The 21,680-nt window shown below is 45.6% G+C and overlaps 1 protein-coding gene across 3 annotated transcripts in view; it reads right to left on the bottom strand.

Moving 5' to 3' along the window:
• Positions 1 to 21,680, bottom strand: part of LOC126259309 (PAN2-PAN3 deadenylation complex subunit PAN3) — a 129,618-nt gene that overhangs the window by 17,244 nt on the left and 90,694 nt on the right. For all 3 annotated transcript variants that reach the window (XM_049955986.1, XM_049955983.1, XM_049955985.1), the window contains 2 exons: positions 21,091 to 21,294; positions 12,752 to 12,914 (listed from right to left, as the gene is read on the bottom strand). In XM_049955986.1, coding sequence (XP_049811943.1) covers positions 12,752 to 12,914; positions 21,091 to 21,294 — 367 coding nt within the window. The remainder of the gene's footprint in view (positions 1 to 12,751; positions 12,915 to 21,090; positions 21,295 to 21,680) is intronic.

Here is a 21,680-nt window from a genome sequence, read left to right as displayed (position 1 = left end):
GTCGTCAAATGGCGTGAACTGATGTTGTTGTTGTGGTCTTCAGTCCTGAGACTGGTTTGATGCAGCTCTCCATGCTACTCTATCCTGTGCAAGCTTCTTCATCTCCCAATACTTACTGCAACCTACACCCTTCTGAATCTGCTTAGTGTATTGATCTCTTGGTCTCCCTCTACGATTCTTACCCTCCACGCTGCCCTCCAATGCTAAATTTGTGATCCCTTGATGCCTCAAAACATGTCCTACCAACCGATCCCTTCTTCTAGTCAAGTTGTGCCACAAACTTCTCTTCTCCCCAATCCTATTCAATACCTCCTCATTAGTTACGTGATCTACCCACCTTATCTTCAGCATTCTTCTGTAGCACCACATTTCGAAAGCTTCTATTCTCTTCTTGTCCAAACTGGTTATCGTCCATGTTTCACTTCCATACATGGCTACACTCCATACAAATACTTTCAGGAACGACTTCCTGACACTTAAATCTATACTCGATGTTAACAAATTTCTCTTCTTCAGAAACGATTTCCTTGCCATTGCCAGTCTACATTTTATATCCTCTCTACTTCGACCATCATCAGTTATTTTACTCCCTAAATAGCAAAACTCCTTTACTACTTTAAGTGTCTCATTTCCTAATCTAATTCCCTCAGCATCACCCGATTTTATTTGACTACATTCCATTATCCTCGTTTTGCTTTTGTTGATGTTCATCTTATATCCTCCTTTCAAGACACTGTCCATTCCGTTCAACTGCTCTTCCAAGTCCTTTGCTGTCTCTGACAGAATTACAATGTCATCGGCGAACCTCAAAGTTTTTACTTCTTCTCCATGAATTTTAATACCTACTCCGAATTTTTCTTTTGTTTCCTTTACTGCTTGCTCAATATACAGATTGAATAACATCGGGGAGAGGCTACAACCCTGTCTCACTCCTTTCCCAACCACTGCTTCCCTTTCATGCCCCTCGACTCTTATAACTGCGATCTGGTTTCTGTACAAATTGTAAATAGCCTTTCGCTCCCTGTATTTTACCCCTGCCACCTTCAGAATTTGAAAGAGAGTATTCCAGTTAACATTATCAAAAGCTTTCTCTAAGTCTACAAATGCTAGAAACGTAGGTTTGCCTTTTCTTAATCTTTCTTCTAAGATAAGTCGTAAGGTTAGTATTGCCTCACGTGTTCCAACATTTCTACGGAATCCAAACTGATCTTCCCCGAGGTCTGCTTCTACCAGTTTTTCCATTCGTCTGTAAAGAATTCGCGTTAGTATTTTGCAGCTGTGACTTATTATACTGATAGTTCGGTAATTTTCACATCTGTCAACACCTGCTTTCTTTGGGATTGGAATTATTATATTCTTCTTGAAGTCTGTGGGTATTTCGCCTGTCTCATACATCTTGCTCACCAGATGGTAGAGTTTTGTCATGACTGGCTCTCCCAAGGCCATCCGTGAACTGATAGGAAGACAGAAACTGATCCAAGGCAACATCAGACAGGGACCGAGTCGTTCACTTTTCTATTTGTGTTCTGAATGTTCTAAATAACCTTTCAGCCTCACTGCTGGACTGCAGGTGTAAGGGCGGGGCAAAAATGTGGTGAATCCTGTTGGTGATGCAAAGCAGGCAAACTCCTGTGACACAAACTGAGGGCTGTTACTGGAGCCCAACATTGCCGGAAGTCTTCCAATGGAAAAAATCTTTGAGGGGGCTGCCACGGTGCCAGAGGCCAAAGTTAATGGGTAACATACAACATATGGGAACTGAGAGAATGCTACAATAAGTATTAGGCAGTACATATTCAGGAAAGAGACGACGAAATTGATGTCGCAATGGTACCAAGCCTGCGAAGGCTGCAGCCATGAGGAGAACATCACCTGCGGGGCAGCTTGCGGTGATGCACATTGAGAAAATGCTGTAACGTGACTAGTGATGTCACCATCCAAACTAGGCAAAAAAAAAAAAAAAAAAAGACACTGATCAGTATGTAGCAATTGAACGATCTCCGAATTGAGAGCCAAGGGAACCACTATGCGAGGAGCTGAATAGTCCATATCAAGGAGTAGAACATCATAAATGACAGAGAAACAATGTCAAGACACATAGTAGTTATGGAGGTTGTTGGATGCCCACACCCGCAGTGGAGGTGCCTCACGCCAGCCATGTTGCACGCAATGTATCACTTTCTGTAAAATCAGATCAGTAACATTAGCCTGCACGACCTGAGCACCAGATTAGAAAACCATCAATAGTCTGACGAATGCATTCATCAATGTGGAAACAGACTAACTCCTCCCAATCAAAAACTGGGTCCGGACCAAAAGATGGTTGTTGACCCAGTTGGTATGTTACGAGACAAGGAGCAGATTGTGAGACAGACTTCAGTTTGCAAAACTCCGTTTCACACACCTGCAACCAGTGGAGAGATTTCCAGAATGAGATTTTCACTCTGCAGCGGAGTGTGTGCTGATATGTAACTTCTGGGCAGATTAAAACTGCGTGCGCCGACCGAGACTCGAACTCGGGACCTTTGCCTGCAAGGTTCGCAGGAGAGCTTCTGTAAAGTTTGGAAGGTAGGAGACGAGGTACTGGCAGAAGTAAAGCTGTGGGACCGGGCGTGTGTCGTGCTTCGGTAGCTCAGATGGTAGAGCACTTGTCCGCGAAAGGCAAAGGTCCCGAGTTCGAGTCACGGTCGGCGCACACAGTTTTAATCTGCCAGGAAGTTTCAGTGGAGAGATGTTCCCTTATGCAGCAAGGCATGTAACAGTTGGGCGACTGACGCCGTCCCCGGGAAAAATTTGTGATAATAAGCAATCTTACCTAAAAAAAACAAGGAATTCTTTGACTCGTGTAGGATGCGAAAGAGCCACAACAGCAGAGACTTTCTGACCAAGGGGTTTGATACTAGCACCAGAAAACTTGAACCCAAAAAAAAACAACAGAAGGCTGAAAGAAGTGGCACTTTTTCAAATTGCATTTCAGCCTGGCAGCCAGATTTTTAAAAAAACAACCCCCCCCCCCCCCAAAATCCCACCCACCCACCCACACACACACACACACACACACACACACACACACACACACAAAGTTGTCGAGATGTTCAGCATTGGAGGAGCTAGAGACCACAACATAATCAAGATAGTTGGCACAGACCTCACGAGTTGTTCAAGAAACTGCTGGAAAATTGCCGAGGCAGTGGCCATGCCAGATGGTAACGGCAAGTACTGATACAATCCAAAAGGCATGTTAACAATCACGAGCTGTTGAGAGACAGCATCAATGGGAAACTGGAGATCTGTATCAGAGAGGTCGATCTCGAAAAAATATTGACCACCAGTGAGCCTAGCAAAAAGTTTGTCAGAGTGTGGCGATGGATACGTGTCAATCATAGACTGTGGATTAACAAAAACTTTGAAATCGCTGCACAGATGTAACCGTCCTGACAGCTTCTTCACAATGATGAAGGGAGTAGCCCATTCCATGGGTGTGATTTGTTGGATGGCCCGAGAGGCTCTGCTTCTGCCTGTGCCTTGAGCTCTGCCTTGACTCGGTGGCAGAGCACCATCGACACCAGGTGAACCTGGAAGAAATGGGGTCTGGCCTGAGGTTTCATGGGATATGGGCTTTGAAATTATTGGCACAACCAAACCTGCAGAAAACAAGACCAGAAAAGCCAGTGGACAAACCACAGATTTATATGTGACTGGACCAAGACATTACCTAAGGTCAGAATGCTTTGTTTATGGTAGCTGACTAATGTATGTAACACTGGCACTGAAGTCTAAGTACGTTTGCAAGTTGTGTAGTGACACGGCAGCACCAATGTCGACTTGCTTGTGCAAAACCTTCTGATAAACCTTGACATCAATAAAAAGATTATTGGATGCAACAGGCACGTCCGATACATAACTGAAATTCATGTCATCATCTGCAACAGCCTGTTGGAATTTTGCATTGCAAACAGGAGCAATGTGGCCTGTTTTGTTGCACTGGCAGCAAATGGAGCACCGCTTAGGACAATACAGCCTATCATGGGTGACAAAACACAACGGACAAGATGGAAGCATCGAAAACTTGCATTGTTGTTCATTACCACACTTGCTGTGCTGCTGCTGTTGTGGCCTTGGTTGCTGCAGTGAGGTGGGCCAGCTGCAGCAAAATTTTGCTTATGTGCAGACCGCTGCCACCATGTCGCCCCCCAGTGAATCAGCCGACAAACAGTGGGAGGCAAGCAGGTTAAACTTCTGCAACCTCGCACCACAATTCAATTTGAGTACCTGCAGCCATCAAAACCTCACACAATTGAGCAATGGTCAGAAATGTCTCAGAGGGAGGGGTTTTTAGACTAAGGGGCCCACTCATGAATCTCACGATCAGGGCAAACTGAATGCATGCACATGAACCACTTGGTTGGCATACAGCTCCTTATGTACATTAGTGAGAAAGTGACAAATGAAGGTCACACTTGTTATCAAAAGAGAGTGAAGACGAATCCTGCTGGGGGCCAGATGGCAAAGGAGTTGATACATGCAAGGCAATAATGAAGACAAAAAAAGCAAGGCATAAGGTAAAATCAGTCAATCCAAAAGCGTGACAATGCTGCTGCAGCCATTTTTCGTAGCTTCCCATTCTTCAACAGACTCATCATAAGCTGGAAATGGCAGGGACAAATGACCAGGGTAGCCACAGGCAAAACTGGAAGTGCAAGGGATGACATAGCAGGCGATGGATATTGAGAGGGACCTAATTGGCCAAAACAGAGACAAGCATTTAAGCATTTGCAATACCAGGGTTTGATTGTGTTGCACTGTGGCGAACACCCCCTGCTGCTGACTGAGATGCTGTAAATGCAGTAAGAACCCCTTGCTGATCAACCAGCCATCATAAAAAATCATCTGTAGCACCATCAGACATTGTATACACAATGGAGGATCAACCATAGACTGAAAAGCATGCGGAGATCAATCCCACACCATTGTCATTCATGTTGTAACTTGGACACTTGACATAACCAAGAATGTTAGAACAATTTTATTAGACTGTGGCATGTACGGCATTCATCATATCATACACTGAACACAATAAGACAAGGCAAATGTATGCAAACAGTAATAACATGACAACTGAGTGCAAGCGTAGTGCAGCAGGGTTTAAATAGGAAGTCGCCCATGCCAGGTTCTACCGCAAGTTCACAGTAATGCTCTTTCGCAACACACACTCATGGATGACAACACTTTGCTAGTATGCACATCTTTCAAGTGTGCGTGCATTTCTTCACAGATGATGTGGAAAGCTTCTTACAATCAGTCCTTGAAGAACATGTCGGTGAGACATGGCTACTACTTTTACTTTCAGGACACAGATACAACAGCTGACTGAAGAATGTTTACCAAACAAGGATATTATGTTAAAGATATTGCCACCAAAGATAACAATAAAGGGTCTCCAAGAAGTCACAATACCCCTTAAGAAAATATACATGGGAACGTGCCACTGACACTCTATTATCTGGGCAGTTGAAATTCAAATACTGCAGTCAACAAAGAATGACTACATTTTTAAAAAATTGAAAATGTAAGCAAAACAATGGAAAATCCAAGATGGAATAGAGACAACATTATGAAAAGGATGAATTGCTACTTACTCTACAGTAGAGATGTACAGTCACAGATAGGCATGACAAGAAGACTGTCAAACACATGCACGCGCGCACCAAAAGGCATCTCGCACACACATATGACAACTCTCTCTGGCTGTCGAGGCCAGCACTCCACCTTATGTTATGATATGAGCTGGGGAGTCATCACAATACCTCCCAGGACCTTAGCACGGCAGACAGTTCATTACAGGCAATAATCAAATCCCATGTGGCTCGGTGAAAGTATAAGATTACAGAAGAATTGTACGAAAGTGCTGAGGAAGCCTTTTAAAGCATAGCTCATGAACTGTTCTGCACAGAGTCAATGATGACATGGGAACACACAGGCCTCTGTGTACAAGGCATAATGGTGGATGCATTTATCTTCTGGATGCATACTTGTTATATGTAAGAATTTATACCTGCTATACATAAGAACTTCAACAAACAGTATACTATTTTCAACTAGTGTGTACGGGGACTTCTCAGACGCACTGTATGCTGTCAGTATATGGATACATTTTTGCTTTTTACACAGTGAAAGCTGCCTGCCAGCCACTGTGTTGGATCTGTACAAGAACTGATAAACTACAGGTCACGTTACATGACTGATATTTAATCGTCAGTCTTCACTCTTCTCTACCACCAACTTTATGCAGCAAGATAAATAGCTATGTTAACGTATGTGTGGTAAAGAGCTGGTCACAAAATGGATATACCTGTTGTAAAGTTGATAATGTGATCACCGTGGCTTTTGATGCAAGACTGCTGCAGTTTTTTTTTTGGGCGCAAAACTTCTATGGTCATTAGCGCCCAGCCCGTGACTTAGGAAACAGTAAAAAACCGAAATTGAAAACCAGCAGCAATGGGAACAAAGTCATAAAATTGGAGAAACTAAAAGCAGAAGGAATGCTTAAAAATCCACTACAGAAAGGGGTTGGTTGTCCCCAAAAAAGGCTTCAAATGTCTGACGTCATTTCACTGTCACTAATAAACTGGAGAACGCGGTCGGCTGAGCGCGTGTCATCTGCTAAAATCGACGATAGATCAGGCGATAGCTGTAGACGGGAGCGTAACGGATTAAAATAGGGGCATTCAATTAAAAGGTGTCTTACCGTCCACAGCTGAGAGCAGTGGGGACAGAGTGGGGGAGGATCGCCGCTTAAAAGATGTCAATGGCTAAAAAGACAGTGCCCTATCCGGAGTCTAGCTAAAATTACCTCCTCCCGACGACGCGTTCGGGAGGAAGAGGTCCAAGCGCAAGGAAGGGCTTTCACTTCCCGCAATTTATTATGGGGAAGTGTTGACCAATGCGCGTGCCATAAATGAGCAACTTTGAGACATAAAACGCTCCGTAGATCGGTGAAGGGAATCGACTGAATAGCTGGCCGAGGAAGAGAGACTGCAGCCTTGGCCGCTATATCGGCCGCCTCATTCCCACAGATACCAGCGTGTCCCGGGAGCCAGAGGAACGCCACCGAGACGCCCCCCAGGTGGAGCAAGCGCAGACAGTCCTGAATCTGGTGGATCAGAGGGTGCACAGGGTAAAGAGCTTGGAGACTAAGGAGAGAGCTGAGAGAATCTGAGCAGATTACGTACTGTATCCGCTGATGGCGGCGGATGTAGTGGACAGCCTGGAGAACAGCGTAAAGCTCCGCAGTATAAACCGAACACTGGTCGGGAAGCCGAAAGTGATTTGGGGTGTCGCCAACAATATAGGCACTCCCTACACCTAACGATGTTTTCGAGCCGTCGGTGTAAATAAATGGGGCGTCCGTCATTTGTGCACATAGAGCAGCAAATGCCCGACGATAAACAAGTGTAGGGGTACCATCCTTGGGAAATCGACAAAGGTCACGGAGCAGGCAGATCCGAGGACGGAGCCAAGGCGGTGCTGTACCCCAAGTTGTCAAGAAGGTTTTAGGAAAGCGGAAGGAAAGAGAATGGAGCAGTTGACGGAAGCGGACTCCCGGGGGTAGTAGGGAGGAGGAGCGGCCTGCATACCCTACATCAAAGGAGGCGTCGAAAAAAAGGTCATGGGCTGGATTAGCAGGCATGGAAGACAGATGGCTAGCATAACGACTCAGAAGGACTGCTCGCCGAGTGGACAGCGGAGGTTCAGCAGTCTCAGCATAAAGGCTTTCCACAGGGCTAGTGTAAAAAGCTCCAGACACTAAACGTAATCCACGGTGGTGGATAGAGTCGAGACGCCGAAGAATAGACGGCCGAGCAGAGGAGTAGACTATGCTTCCATAATCCAATTTCGAGCGCACTAAGGCGCGATAGAGGCGGAGAAGGACCACTCGGTCCGCTCCCCAGGAGGTACCATTCAGGACACAGAGGGTGTTAAGGGATCGCAGACAGCGAGCCGAAAGACAGGAAACGTGGGAGGACCAGCACAGTTTTCTGTCAAACATAAGACCCAAGAATTTAGCGACGTCTGAAAACGGAAGGTTGACAGGACCTAGATGTAAGGAGGGCGGAAGACGTCGCCAAAAATTAACACAAACGGTCTTACTGGGTGAGAAACGGAAGCCGGTTTCGATGCACCAAGAGTAGAGGCGATCGAGACATCCTTGAAGACGTCGTTCAAGAAGGCTGGTCCGTTGAGAGCTGTAGTAGATCGCAAAATCGTCCACAAAGAGGGAGCCCGAGACAGCAGGAAGGAGACAATCCATAATTGGATTTATGGCGATGGCAAACAGTACAACACTCAGCACGGAGCCCTGGGGTACCCCGTTTTCTTGGGAGAAAGTACGGGAGAGAGTAGTGTTCACCCGCACCCTAAATGTGCGCTCTGCCATAAATTAACGAAGAAAAAGGGGCAGCCGGCCTCGAAAGCCCCAAGAGAACAGTGTGCGGAGGATGCCTGTCCTCCAACAGGTATCGTATGCTCTCTCCAGATCAAAAAATATTGCTACCGTTTGGCGTTTCCGGAGAAAATTGTTCATGATATAAGTGGAGAGAGCAACACGATGGTCAACTGCAGAACGATGCTTTCGGAATCCGCATTGGGCTGGTGTTAAAAGACTGCGGGATTCCAACCACCAAGCTAAACGGTAATTCACCATACGCTCCAAAACCTTACAGACACTACTCGTGAGAGAAATGGGGCGATAGCTAGAGGGAAGATGTTTGTCCTTTCCATGTTTCGGAACGGGAACAACAATAGCTTCCCGCCATCGTCTGGGAAAGGTACTGTCGGTCCAAATTCGATTATAAAGGCGAAGGAGGTAACGCAGACTACGGGTTGATAAATGCAGCAACATTTGGACATGGATACCATCCGGTCCTGGGGCGGAGGAGCGAGAAGAAGAGAGGGCATGTTGGAGTTCCCGCATGGAGAAAACAGTATTGTAGCTTTCGTGATTTGGAGAGGAGAAAGCAAGAGGTCGCACTTCCGCTGCACGTTTCTTCGGGAGAAACGCTGGCGGGTAATTTGAAGAGCTCGAAATCTCAGCAAAGTGCTGACCCAATGAGTTAGAAATTGCGACGGGGTCCACTAAGGTATCATGCGCGACAGTGAGCCCAGAGACCGGGGAGAAACTAGGCGCGCCTGAGAACCGTCGAAGCCGACTCCAAACTTCTGAGGAGGGAGTGAAGGTGTTAAATGGGCTAATAAAGAATTTCCAGCTTGCCGTCTTGCTATCGCGGATGACGCGACGGCATCGCGCACGGAGCTGCTTATAGCGGATACAGTTGGCCAAAGTAGGATGGTGACGGAAAATGCGAAGAGCACGTCGTCGCTCACGTATTGCGTCACAGCATGCCTCGTTCCACCAAGGAACTGGGGGGCGCCGGGGAAATTCGGAGGTGTGTGGTATTGAACGTTCCGCAGCTGTAAGAATAACGTCGGTAATATGTGTGACCTCATCGTCGATGCTGGGAAAGCGACGGTCATCGAAAGTCGCTAGAGATGAAAAAAGTGTCCAATCGGCTTGGGCAAACTTCCAGTGTCGCGAGCGCATATATGGCTGTTGAGGCTGCAGTCGAAGGACACATGGAAAGTGGTCACTCGAGTGTGTATCATCAAGGGCGAACCATTCGAAGCGCCGAGCTAGCGGAACAGTACCGACCGCAAGGTCCAAATGAGATAAATTTGTCGTGGAGGCAGACTAAAATGTGGGGACCCCAGTGTTGAGGCAAACTACATCCACTTGGTGGAAGACGTCTAGCAATAGTGAGCCACGTGGACAAGGATGTGGAGATCCCCAAAGCAGGTGGTGGGCATTGAAGTCCCCAACCAGCAAATAGGGGGGTGGAAGCTGACCAAGAAGATGAAGGAGATCAGCTCGTGCCATTGGTGTGGACGATAGAATGTATACAGTACAAAGAGAGAATGTGTATCCAGAAAGGGAAAGACGGACGGCGACAGCTTGGAAGGAACTGTTTAAGGGGATTGGGTGATAATGGAGAGTATCATGGAGAAGAATCATGAGTCCTCCATGGGCTGGAGTGCCTTCAACAGAGGGGAGGTCATATCGGATAGACTGAAAATGAGGGAGAACAAAGCGGTCATGGGGACGCAGCTTTGTTTCCTGAAGACAGAAGATGACCGGCGAGTAGGATCGTAAGAGGATCGACAATTCATCCCGATTGGCTCGAATGCCGCGGATATTCCAGTGGATAATGGACATAGGGTGAACAGAAAATGGAGGAATGTGACCAAGGGTGCTGTCAACTCAACGACTGCTCAGAGCTTGCGACCGACAGCATGGAATGGCATTCAGCCGAAGGCAGAAGATCCTGATCCATAGGTTGGTCAGGAGCAGCTCCTGCCACCAGCGATCGGCCGGTTGACCGGCCACCAGCAGTGCGCCTCGGCGACACAGAAGACGGCCGAGGGCGATTTCCGCCAGGTGGTGCTGTAGATGGGACACGCCTTGGCGGAGAAGGAGAGGAACTGGGTTTCTTTGTAGCCTTCTTGGAAGTATGATGTTTAGATGAAGGAGGAACCGATGGTTGGGAAGTTGCGGTACGTAAAAACTCTTCACGAGTATGCTCTTTTTTCGAAGACTTGGCGTCTGACTTTTGGGCTTGAGATTTCACAGAACCCGACGAAGGGTGAGCCATAGAGTGGGCAGGCGAAAGTGGTGAGGTTGAATGGGCGATTTTTGCGCTGGCCGATCTGACGACCGTGGTACTAAAGGTGAGGTCGCAAGTCTGCGTGGCCGCCTCCTTTGTTGGCAGAGGGGAAGCAAGGACAGTGCTGTATTTTCCTGTCTGAGGCACGGTGGGCTGTCGACTGGCGAATAATTTTCGAGCAGCAAAGGTCGACACCTTTTCCTTCACTCTTATTTCCTGGATGAGTTTTTCGTCCTTAAAAACGGGGCAATCTCGAGAGGAAGCAGCGTGGTCACCCATACAGTTGATGCAGCGAGGGGATGGAGGTGGACAAGCACCCTCATGGGCATCCTTGCCACACGTAACACATTTGGCCGGATTGGAACAGGACTGGCTGGTGTGATTGAACCGCTGGCATCGATAGCAACGCGTAGGGTTTGGGACGTAAGGGCGAACGGTAATTATCTCATAGCCTGCTTTGATTTTCGATGGGAGTTGAACTTTGTCAAATGTCAAGAAGATAGTGCGGGTTGGAATGATGTTCGTGTCAACCCTTTTCATAACTCTATGAACAGCCATTACGCCCTGGTCAGACAGGTAATGCTGAATTTCTTCGTCAGACAATCCATCGAGGGAGCATGTATAAACGACTCCACACGAGGAATTTAAGGTACGGTGCGGTTCCACCCGGACAGGGAAGGTGTGGAGCAGAGAAGTATGCAGCAATTTTTGTGCCTGGAGGGCACTGTGTGTTTCTAACAACAGGGTGCCATTCCGTAATCTGGAACAAGACTTTACAGGACCTGCAATTGCATCGACACCTTTCTGAATGATGGAAGGGTTGACCGTGGAGAAGTCGTGACATTCGTCAGACCGAGAAACAACAAGGAACTGTGGCAACGATGGAAGAACCGTCTGTGGCTGAGACTCAGTGAACTTACGTTTGTGAGCAGACATAGTGGAAGGTGAGGAAACCATTGCGGAAGAATCCCCCATGATTACCGGCATCTCCGATGGCGCGCTCCTCCCTTGTGGGGGCCCTCACTGAGGGCACACCCGCCTTAGGTGATTGTTCACACCTCAGGTCACACCTCCCGACAAACGGACGGAGGGACCAATCGGCACTTTTGGAAGGTATCAGCTCGGGTAATCACCCCTCCCTGGGCCTGGCCGTTACCAGGGGGTTCGTACGTGTCCTACCTGTCTACCCGGGGCGGGGAATTACGCGTTACCCCGTCACCGGCTACGCATGGAAGTGCGTGGGTCGGCCTTCAGACACGCACAGGGAGGAAAAAAGAGAAAGGGAAAGGAAAGAAGAGAGGTCTCAAACGCCGCAGCGGAGAAAAGGGTAGAGAGAAGAGGTACGGAAAAGAGAAGGACAAAGGAAGGATGAAGACTTACAAGCAAGGAAGGCGAAGAATGTAGTATATTTACAAGCGTCCGTCTCCGGACGTAGGCACAAACCATAACCCCAGAGGGGGAGAAAGGGAAAGAAAGAGCCAGAGGTGAGGGGGGGGGGCGAAGATGGGGGATGGGGAAGGATGCGGAAAGGGAAGGTATGCAGCCCGGAAAGGAAGGAAGGCCACATCAGCTCGGGGTCCCGTGCTCGCTACGCACGTATCCACAAAAGAGTTGTGGATCCCCTGGGGGGGGACTACTGCAGTGTGGATACTTAAAAAATGATGTGGAATGTCCACATCTTACCCACTATCAAGTATGCTTATTGTCCCATTCCAATGCATTATAATCATTTCACTGAAACTCCTCATTTACACTTTGTTGACTAATAAGGGGAAACTGTATAACAACACTGCAACTTCTGTTTTGAGAAATATGACTGCAAATGTTGGTCATAACTGTCCGTTTCACAGCACTGTTTCTTCAGGGACCTGTGCTTCTGTTAGTCTCCAGATTTGGTAATGTTCAAAAACTGATGCAGATAAATAACAACTGTGGGCTGTAGGAGAGACAGATCTCCATATTTTATTCAGTTTTAGCTGGGGCACTTTTCTTGTTAGCTCCCATTATTGTTCCACACTTATTTTTAAACTCACCTTGTCATGGACTCCAGCATCCAATTTATTGAGACAATGGACAACATGAGCCATGTCTATCCATGGACGTCCATCTTCAGTTACTTGGTGGTATAAGTAATCACGGAAAAGCTTCAGCATGTAACGATCCCCTGTTTCAGCCCAAGTGGGATCCATATTAAGCCTTAAAGAACAAGAAGGAAATGTTTTGTTAGCTACATTCATACAAAATATAGTAACTGCAATACAATACTTTCCTGTAAAGCCAAAATTTTTTCAATTTCAGGCCTCTATCTAGTTCAGTACTCTGCTTCGTCTTCTCAAAATGAAGGGCACTTTACATGGAGATGGGAATAGGCTAGACACAAGGGGGCAGTATAAAATAGGCTGCAGTTCATAGTAGATGGTAGTACAGTGCCCCTAAACAATATACGATTACAATAAATCTCCTATGTAGGACTCAACACAGTTTTCACCATGAGCGATCATCACAAACTGTGCTCCCTCAGCCTCTGATTATTGAATATTTGACCAGTTTTGTGACTGCAGAGAATGTTTCCAACTGAGAGAAAACAATTTATCATTCTTAATTGGCAGAAATTGTCACATGTGAAACTAACAACAGGCATGTCCCAAGAGTGTTATAAAACAAATATTGTACATGGTATACATAAATGACACAGGCCTGTTTCCAGATGATTTACTGTATGAAAACGTAGGAAGACCTGCAGAGGTTCAATCTCTACATAAACAAAGTGGCGTTCAACCATTGAAATATCTCTCACACAGGTCAAAAGATCCGGTACTCTTTTATTTCACAATTTACAATCAACCATATTCCAAACTGTTAAATAACAAGCAGTATGTGTGTAACATTATAAAGAAGCAACAATACAGGGCTAGTTGTATGAAACACAAATGACATTCTGAAATTCATTAGAAGAATACTAAAGAAATGCAAGTCACAAAGAAAGCATATAGCTTAGCAAATCCTATTTCAATCAATAATTAAATAGTATTCATCAGTTTTGAGCCATTAGTGGATCAGACTAACAGAAGCAGCAGAAATGAATCCAAAGACGACCTGTGTGGTTTTTAACTTGTTAATTTCAGTAAGCACAAAATTGGAGATCTCATAGAAAGAAATGCTACAAAAGAGGTGGTGTTCACCATAGAAAATTTTACTGTTAAAATTCTGAGATCGTATTTTCATACAAAGGCTTACTGGCAGCTGTTCTTCCTGAGCACTATTCATGTACAGAACATGACACTGGGAATCTATAACCTACAATAAGTACCCTCCGCCTTATACCATGAGGTAACATGTGGACTACAGACATAATGGTGGAGGAAATATGAAAAGACAAAATGGATGGACTGATGCATTTACAATGCTACACCGTGGGAGGGGGGTGAGGGGGAATAACGATTACAGAAAAGGAAACAAACCAAATGCTTCTGTACGGATGAGAAAAATTGGAACAGAGTAAAAATCCATATTGTGAAACATAGAGCTGCACTTGCATGGAAAAGCAAAAATCATCAGTGCAATATTTAAGCTCACTGGTACATGTAGCTTATATGCTTGTTGTGGTAGCTTTCAATCCAGAGACTGGTTTGATGCAGTCCTCCACACTAGTCTATCCCTTGAAAGCCTCTTCATACACTGCAACACACATCCATTGGAATCTGCTTGCTTTATTCAAGCCTTGTTCTTCCTCTAACATTTTTACCCTGTATACTTCCCTCCATCACCAAACTGATAAGTGATTGAGGTCCCAGAATGTGTCTTATCAACCAATCCCTCCTTTTACTAAGTTGCACCATAAATTTCTTCTCTCTACAATCTGATTCAGTAGCTCCTCATTGACTATTCGATTCACCCATCTAATCTTCAATGCACAACTGTAGCACCACATTTCAAACACATATTCCCACCTTTTTCAAGGTCACTGTCCACATGTCACTACAATGCTGCACTCCAGACAAATACCTTCAGAAAAGGACATCCCAACATAACCATTTATATTATATGTTAACATATTTATTTTTTTCAGAAATCTATTCTAGTTATTGCCAGTCTACATTTTATATAATCTCTCTTTCTGCTATCATCAGTTATTTTGCTGCCCCAAACAGAAAAACTCTTGGTATGTTAGTTTATTGGGAGGGTTAAGGGACTAAACAGCAAAATCATCTGTCCCTCGATTTGAGAGCAATGCATTCACAAGTAGAGGCATCTACCAAGAACACGATCTGGTCTAGTCGGAATATACATAAAAGTAAAAACAGAAAGTCTAAAATGTAATGGACATCTTTTGGACTGTCAATAATAATAGCAAAATGAAACAAATAAATCAGCAAGTGGGCTTCCCTGGGTCTCTGTACATGACAGAGAACGTTCCAGCCACAGCTGGCCCATCCCTAATCCATCACAGTCGAGAGCACCCTCTATTCAACATAGTGTGACACCCACAATGGAAAATTGGGTGCACCTGATAGGAGGCAAATCAAATCTAAAAGCAACTGAAACAGAGGAAAAGAGGGATGAAAGAATGGCCTGGACAAGGAGGTGGGAGATGCCCCAACCCCAACCACTCTGCCCCTGCTCAGGATGTAGATTAAAATCTTAAAACTGAGAATAAACATCACTTTCACAGAGAAAACTGGGAAACAATGCAATCACCCATGAACTGTATCACACTATTAGAGACAATGAGTCCAGAAGTCTGTACTTAGCATGGAGGGGCAAAAGGAGAGGGCATTCCACCGTAATATGAGCTACAGTCTGTAAGGCTCCACAACCCCAATGTAGGGGTGGTTGAGGACACAAAAGGGTTAACCTGTTATGGCTGATGTGAAGATGACATATGATGGTGGATTCCTTCTGGGGGAAGCAGAAGGAAGAGTGCCCTGCTGCAGCAATCTTCTCAATTATGCGGAGTTTATTAGATGCAGCAGTAGACCACCAGATGTCGTTCCATTTCTGAGTGAGCAGAGACCTTACGGGCACCTGAAAATCTACACCTGGGATCATCAAAGCAAAAGGGGATTGAGTAAGTGCTCCTCTAGTCAAAGAGTCAGCCATTTCATTCCACAGGATACCCACGTAACTAGCGACCCACAGAAAGACAAGTATGCAGGCAGCATCACAAAGGTCAGTGAGAGGGTCTTGAATAGCAGAGACAATGGGGTGGCAAGAATAGCATCAATCAATAGTGTGGAGACCGTGAGTCAGTACATATTAAAACACAGTCGACAGAAGCCTGTTTTATAAACTGGAGGGCTCTGTTAATAGCTATCAGCTCTGCTGTAAACATGTTACATGTTTCCAGCAGTGAATGGCATTCCATACTGGCACGGGATGTAAAAACATATCCCGTGTGATCCACAGTTTTGGAGTTGTCAGTGTAAAAAATGACAGCATCCTGGAACTCTTTAAGAACTGGATGTAATGGATGCTGAAAGGTCATGGGGGCAAACGAAACATTAGGACCCTGAAAGAGATTGGTAATAATCCATGGCCTGGGCATAATCCAGTTGGGGGATGCAGTAGGGGAGGGGGAGGGGGGGGGGGAGACACACAAAAAGCAAAGTCCAGGAGGAGAGATGGAGGCGATCTTAGCACAGGATAGCGACGTGCATTCCAAATGGTAATCCTACCCAAGATACCCAAGATGGGTATCAGGATGAGGACCCCTCATATACAACGAGAATGGGATACATGTAATGATCAGAGAACTGTCCAATAGCAATTGGTTAGGAGACCAAGAGCTGGTGCCATCAAATTTGAAGAGATAAGATCTCCACTTCAACAAGGAGACTGTCTATGAGAATATTCCAGAAAGTCCAGATGGTACCAGTGGACAGACGTACGGCATGATGATAGACTGTGTCCAACAATTTCAAAGCTCAAGGAGCCATCAAGCCATAAATCTGGCATGCATTGTCCAAGTGGGACAAAACCAGGGCCCAGTAAATATGGGTAAGAGCAGCACCAGGCACAAGAAAGGAGAGAGCTTTAAGCTTCTGCATGCAGTTAGTCTTCAGTTGATGAATATGAGGCAACCAAGTCAGACTTTTATCAAAAAAGGAGGCCCATGAAACAGGCTGTGCTACAACGTACAGGGCTGGGTAACTAAGTACAGTTCTGAGTCAGGATAAAGTGTCGTACGATGACAGAAAAGCAAAAGCGTGACCCACAGTTTTGTAGGAGAGAACTGGAAATCACGGGAAAGGCCCCTTGCAGTGACCTGCAGGATGGCACTTTGTAGCTGCAAAAATCCTCCAAATACTATGCAGGGGTGACCAGCAGCCTAACAGAGGTCACTAACCCATTTATGGCAATGAGTAAGGTTGTGAAACTCAACCCAGAGCCCTGTAGGAGGTGAAGTACCAACTCTAACACACAACAACCAGTGGGATAAAAACTGATGAATAAAAGTAAGCTGGGAGCTACGAAAGTCCCAGTCAAAGCAAAATGTGATGATGCCAAGTGGTGTTGTACACTTTAAGTATGTAAGAAAAGGCTGTAACAAGGTGCTGACACTTAGAGAAAGCTGGATCATTGGCAACCCAGAAGACTATGGAGCTTGGCCCACACCTGAGAAGAATAGGCATACATCCCGAGGGTGGAGACCTAGAGCTCCCAGCATGCCTTCTTACTGCGTGTGATTACATAGTGAGCCTTAGCATGAAGTTGCTTAAAAGTGATAAGGTTGGTCTGCAAAGTATGTCGTTTGAATCATTTCAGGGGTCATCGGAGATCAAGAATAGCTACTGTAATGTCTATGGTCTACCACAGCAATGGTCGACCATGGAGGGGACCTGTAGAAAGAGGGATAATAGTACCAGTGGTGTGGATGATCTGTCAGGGAGGCACTGAATGTAACAGCACAGGCATACAAAGGTAAGCTGGATCTTTGAAGTGCACAGCATGGTAGTTAGTCAGTCTCGTGGTGGCAAAGAAACAACAAAATCAATGGAAAGTGGTCACTGTCACAAAGGTCATCATGTAGTGACCAAAATATTGAAGCCACAATATTAGGGGAAGAGATTGCTGAAATGGTGCCATGAGTGGCACTGAAGAGGCACAGATCATGATCTGCAAGAAGCTGGTCAACTAGAAAGCCCCTACCGGACAAAGTGGAACTCCCCCACAGGAAGTGATGGGCATTGAAGTCCCACAGCAGTAGGAGAAAAGGAGTGGTGGAAGCTGTTGGATTAAGGGGGTCAGTTCAACATAAGTAAGTGGCCTGCCTGGAAATGGGTAAACATTGCAAATGGTGATCCCTGAGATTGTTTTCACCCATACGGCTATTGTTTCAAACATGGTACAAAGTGGAATCCATTCACTGAAGACTTCTGTGCAAACCTACGTACTGATTCTTCCAGATGGCTCTTGGGGACAATATGGTTCCAACAGAATGTACAATAACCACCAAGTGTTGGCGAATTGCCATCAGTGAAGGCATATTTTGGAAAACAAAGCAAACTGCAGAAGACTAGGAAGTAAGGTGCTGTAGTTCTGGCAGGTGACAGCAATACCGATCACAATTCCACTGAATGACAGTAGTGGCTGAGAGAGGTATAAATGGTCCAGGAGAACTGGTCATGCCACACAATCACTGCCTATCACCAGTGGGGATGGAACCACATCCAAAATCATCAACTCAGAATCCAACTGAGTGGGGGAATCTGGACCCGGAGGGGGCATCATAGGAGGCTTGTTCCAATTCTTCTTCTTCTTCTTCTTCTTCTTCTTCTTCTTGTTCTTTTCCTTTCTAACCTCTGATGGGTAAGATTCGTTCAAGAGCCTATCTGTAGTGAGCACATGGACAGATGAAGAGCGAGAAGTCCTGGGACCAAGAGGTCATGGCTCCTTCAGCCATTGTTTGGCATCATGCCTCTGGTCTGCGGGTTGCTCAAGAGAGGGATCCCAAGAGAAAGAGCCTTGTCACCAGTAGACACGAAAGAAGGAGAACACTTCTTTGGTCGAGTGCAGGTTAGTGGTTCCCGAAGAAGGTGCTGCAGGAACCATGAGAGCAGAGGGTGCTAAGAGATCTGACTCGGTACGGATGAGGTACATAGGGGTGATGGTCATGATTTTTACATAACTGAAAATAATTTCCACAGTATGTACCTCAATACAAGACAAACTCAAACAATGCAAAATCCAGGATGGAATGTAACAAAATAATGAAAAGGATAGTTGCTACTCACCACATAGTAGAGGTGCTGAGTTGAAGAAAGGCACAACACAAAGACTATCAGAACGTTAGCTATCGGTCAAGGCCTTTGTCAGAAATAGACAACATAAGCACACGCACACATTCGCGCAAATGCAACTCGCGTACACATGACGACAGTCTCTGGCAGCAGAAGCCAGATGTATGGCGTTGCGCGAGTGTGTGCGTATGTGTATGGTGAGCCAGACATCTGACTCCAGCTACCAGAGAATTTGGTCAAGGGTGTGCGAGTTGCATTTACGTGAGTGTGCGCGCTTGTGTACGTTGTCGACTTTTGACAAAAGTCTTGTTGGTCAAAAGCTAACTTTCTGACAGTCTTTTCATTGTGCCTTTCTGCGATTCAGCATCTCAGTACAAGACAGGTGGTCCAGAGATTTGTAAACCAGGATCTTCTTTCTTGAAAACTGGGAACACTGGTAAATGCGGAGGAGGATGGTGACAAACAAACGTGGATATTAACAAGCAGTACCTCCATTGAGCGATCATCCACAGTTGCTGCATTTTAGGTCCTGCCATGCTGTGGGATGACTTATGCCCAAAACAAACATCTGAAGCCCAGCGTAGGTGGTGGGACAAACGGTATCACATCACACCTGTACACTATGACCTTAACTTTCCCCAGGAGGACACACCCTTCAAAGGCTAAGATAAAGGTACCTGTATCTGTACATTTCTCCTTGGGCCCTTTTTGTACCAATCTGATAAAGTGTATGCCTCACCACTGGATATTAATCTGGAGTTAATCTATTTGGAGAGTGAGGTTTCTGTGGAAGATGATTCCTTGGGCCATGTTCAACACTTTGTGTGAGGAAATAGTTACGTATGTCACCTAGACAATCGCATGCCTGAAGAGCTATAGATTGGGCAGCAGAGGAAGTTATTACTAACAACGAACCATTCCGCATTTTTCCCAGACCCAACTTCACCAAATTTGTCTTTGCGGTTTTCAACAAAAAATAATGGTTTTGCTGCAGTAAAGGTATCCCCATCAGTCCAAGTACATATCAAGCATTGGATGAAGTGTTTTGCTCCCAGACGACTGCCTTCTCACTCTTCCCACTACATAGACAGGGAAAGAAATGTGGGGTCATATCTCTCTGCACTGCAATAACCTTTTCCATCTGAAGAGGGTGCTGGGGCCTTGCAGCCGCCAGGAGAAGAAAGTTTGAGATTCTTCACTGTGTTCCCATGAACAGCTAGGTTCTGGATGTCCATCCAGACAGAGCCCCACTTATACAACTGAAGTGCAGCAGGTTGCCCAGAGGTTGCCTGCTAATGATTGTTCCACTTCAGCAGCCCTACAGTTCATTGGTGTGCAGCACACCTTGACACTGAGCGATTTTTTATAGTGGTTTCTACCATCCTCGTGATCTGGGTGGCTAAGGCAAGAGCCCCATTCCCTGTGACACGCAACGTTCCACCACCATGCGACATGGAGTTTGCTGAAGCATGCCCAGGGCTTATGGTTACGAAGGACTGGCCGTGCCCACCATTCTCCAGCTCAGGAAACATGAGCATCCAAAACCGAAAACTAAATCCAGCAGGATCAGCACCAAGAAGACCACCCAATGGAGAGGCAGAGGGGAAAAAGAATACTACAAGGATGGACTTGCAGCACAGAAAGAGAAGTAGCGCTGCAAGAGCCGGGCCCAGATGTAAGACAACACTGAAACAGAACAAGAGGGAGCACAATGGAAACACAAATCTACAGTAGAAGACGCAGGCGATGTGACTCCCCCTAAGGGATCTTATAACCTCTTTTCAAGGCACTATTAATGCCATTCAACTGATCTCCCAAGCCCTTTGCTCTCTCTGACAGAGTTGAAATGTCATCCTAATTTGGATGGTTAAGAGAAGTGGTGTTGGTGGAAATGAATCTATGAGGGCAGGTCATGCTTGGATAGCTCATTAGGTAGAGCACTTGCTAGCTAAAGGTATAGGTCTGAGGTTAGAGTTGCGGTCTGGAACACAGTTTTAATTAGCCAGCAAGTTTCAAATCTGTATGCACTCTGGATGGGGAAAAAAAAAAAAAAAAAAAAAAAACTAGTATTTATTTCTCTATTCAACACAGTCTAGAAAATTCGTGCATACAAAAAACCTGATACAACTTACTCTGGACGTTCATTTACGGTGCCCAACTTGACGAGTAACCGGCACAAGCGGCCATTTTCCATTTCCTTTGCCAATTCATTCTCCAGTATATCTGCCCTCATTTGTGCCGCATCTAGTTGGGTGTAAAAACGTGCCCCAATCATTGGCATCAAATCTGTTACGTTCCGAGGTTGCTGCTGTTGCTGCTGGCTACTCAGCAGGTACCTAGCAGGAAATGATAAAAATACAAGTATATGGCCACTTCTTAGTACCAGATTTAGATTTCTACTTGAACTTTAGCATAAACACAGATAAAGCAAACACAGGAGAAAACATGTAAATGCTCCTTCCTCCTATTACCATCACTAAGCTCAAGAAATAATTTTAGATGGTTAGATGTCAAAAAACTTATCACAGTTCAACACAAAGTAGACCTTAGTGGACACTAGTGGAAAGTGAAGTATATTTTTATGTTAAGGAGAGTAGACAATGAGCAAAAATTACAATATACAACAAAAAATAGTACGGATGTAAGACAACACTGAAACAGAAGAAGAGGGAGCACAATGGAAACACAAATCTACAGTAGAAGATGAGGAAGCAAGACATTT

This window comes from Schistocerca nitens, chromosome 5 (genome assembly GCF_023898315.1).
Source record: "Schistocerca nitens isolate TAMUIC-IGC-003100 chromosome 5, iqSchNite1.1, whole genome shotgun sequence".
In the NCBI taxonomy this organism is placed as follows: Eukaryota; Metazoa; Arthropoda; class Insecta; order Orthoptera; family Acrididae; genus Schistocerca; species Schistocerca nitens.
Note: the sequence above shows the minus strand (reverse complement) of the source record. Positions and strands in the feature narration are given on the sequence as shown.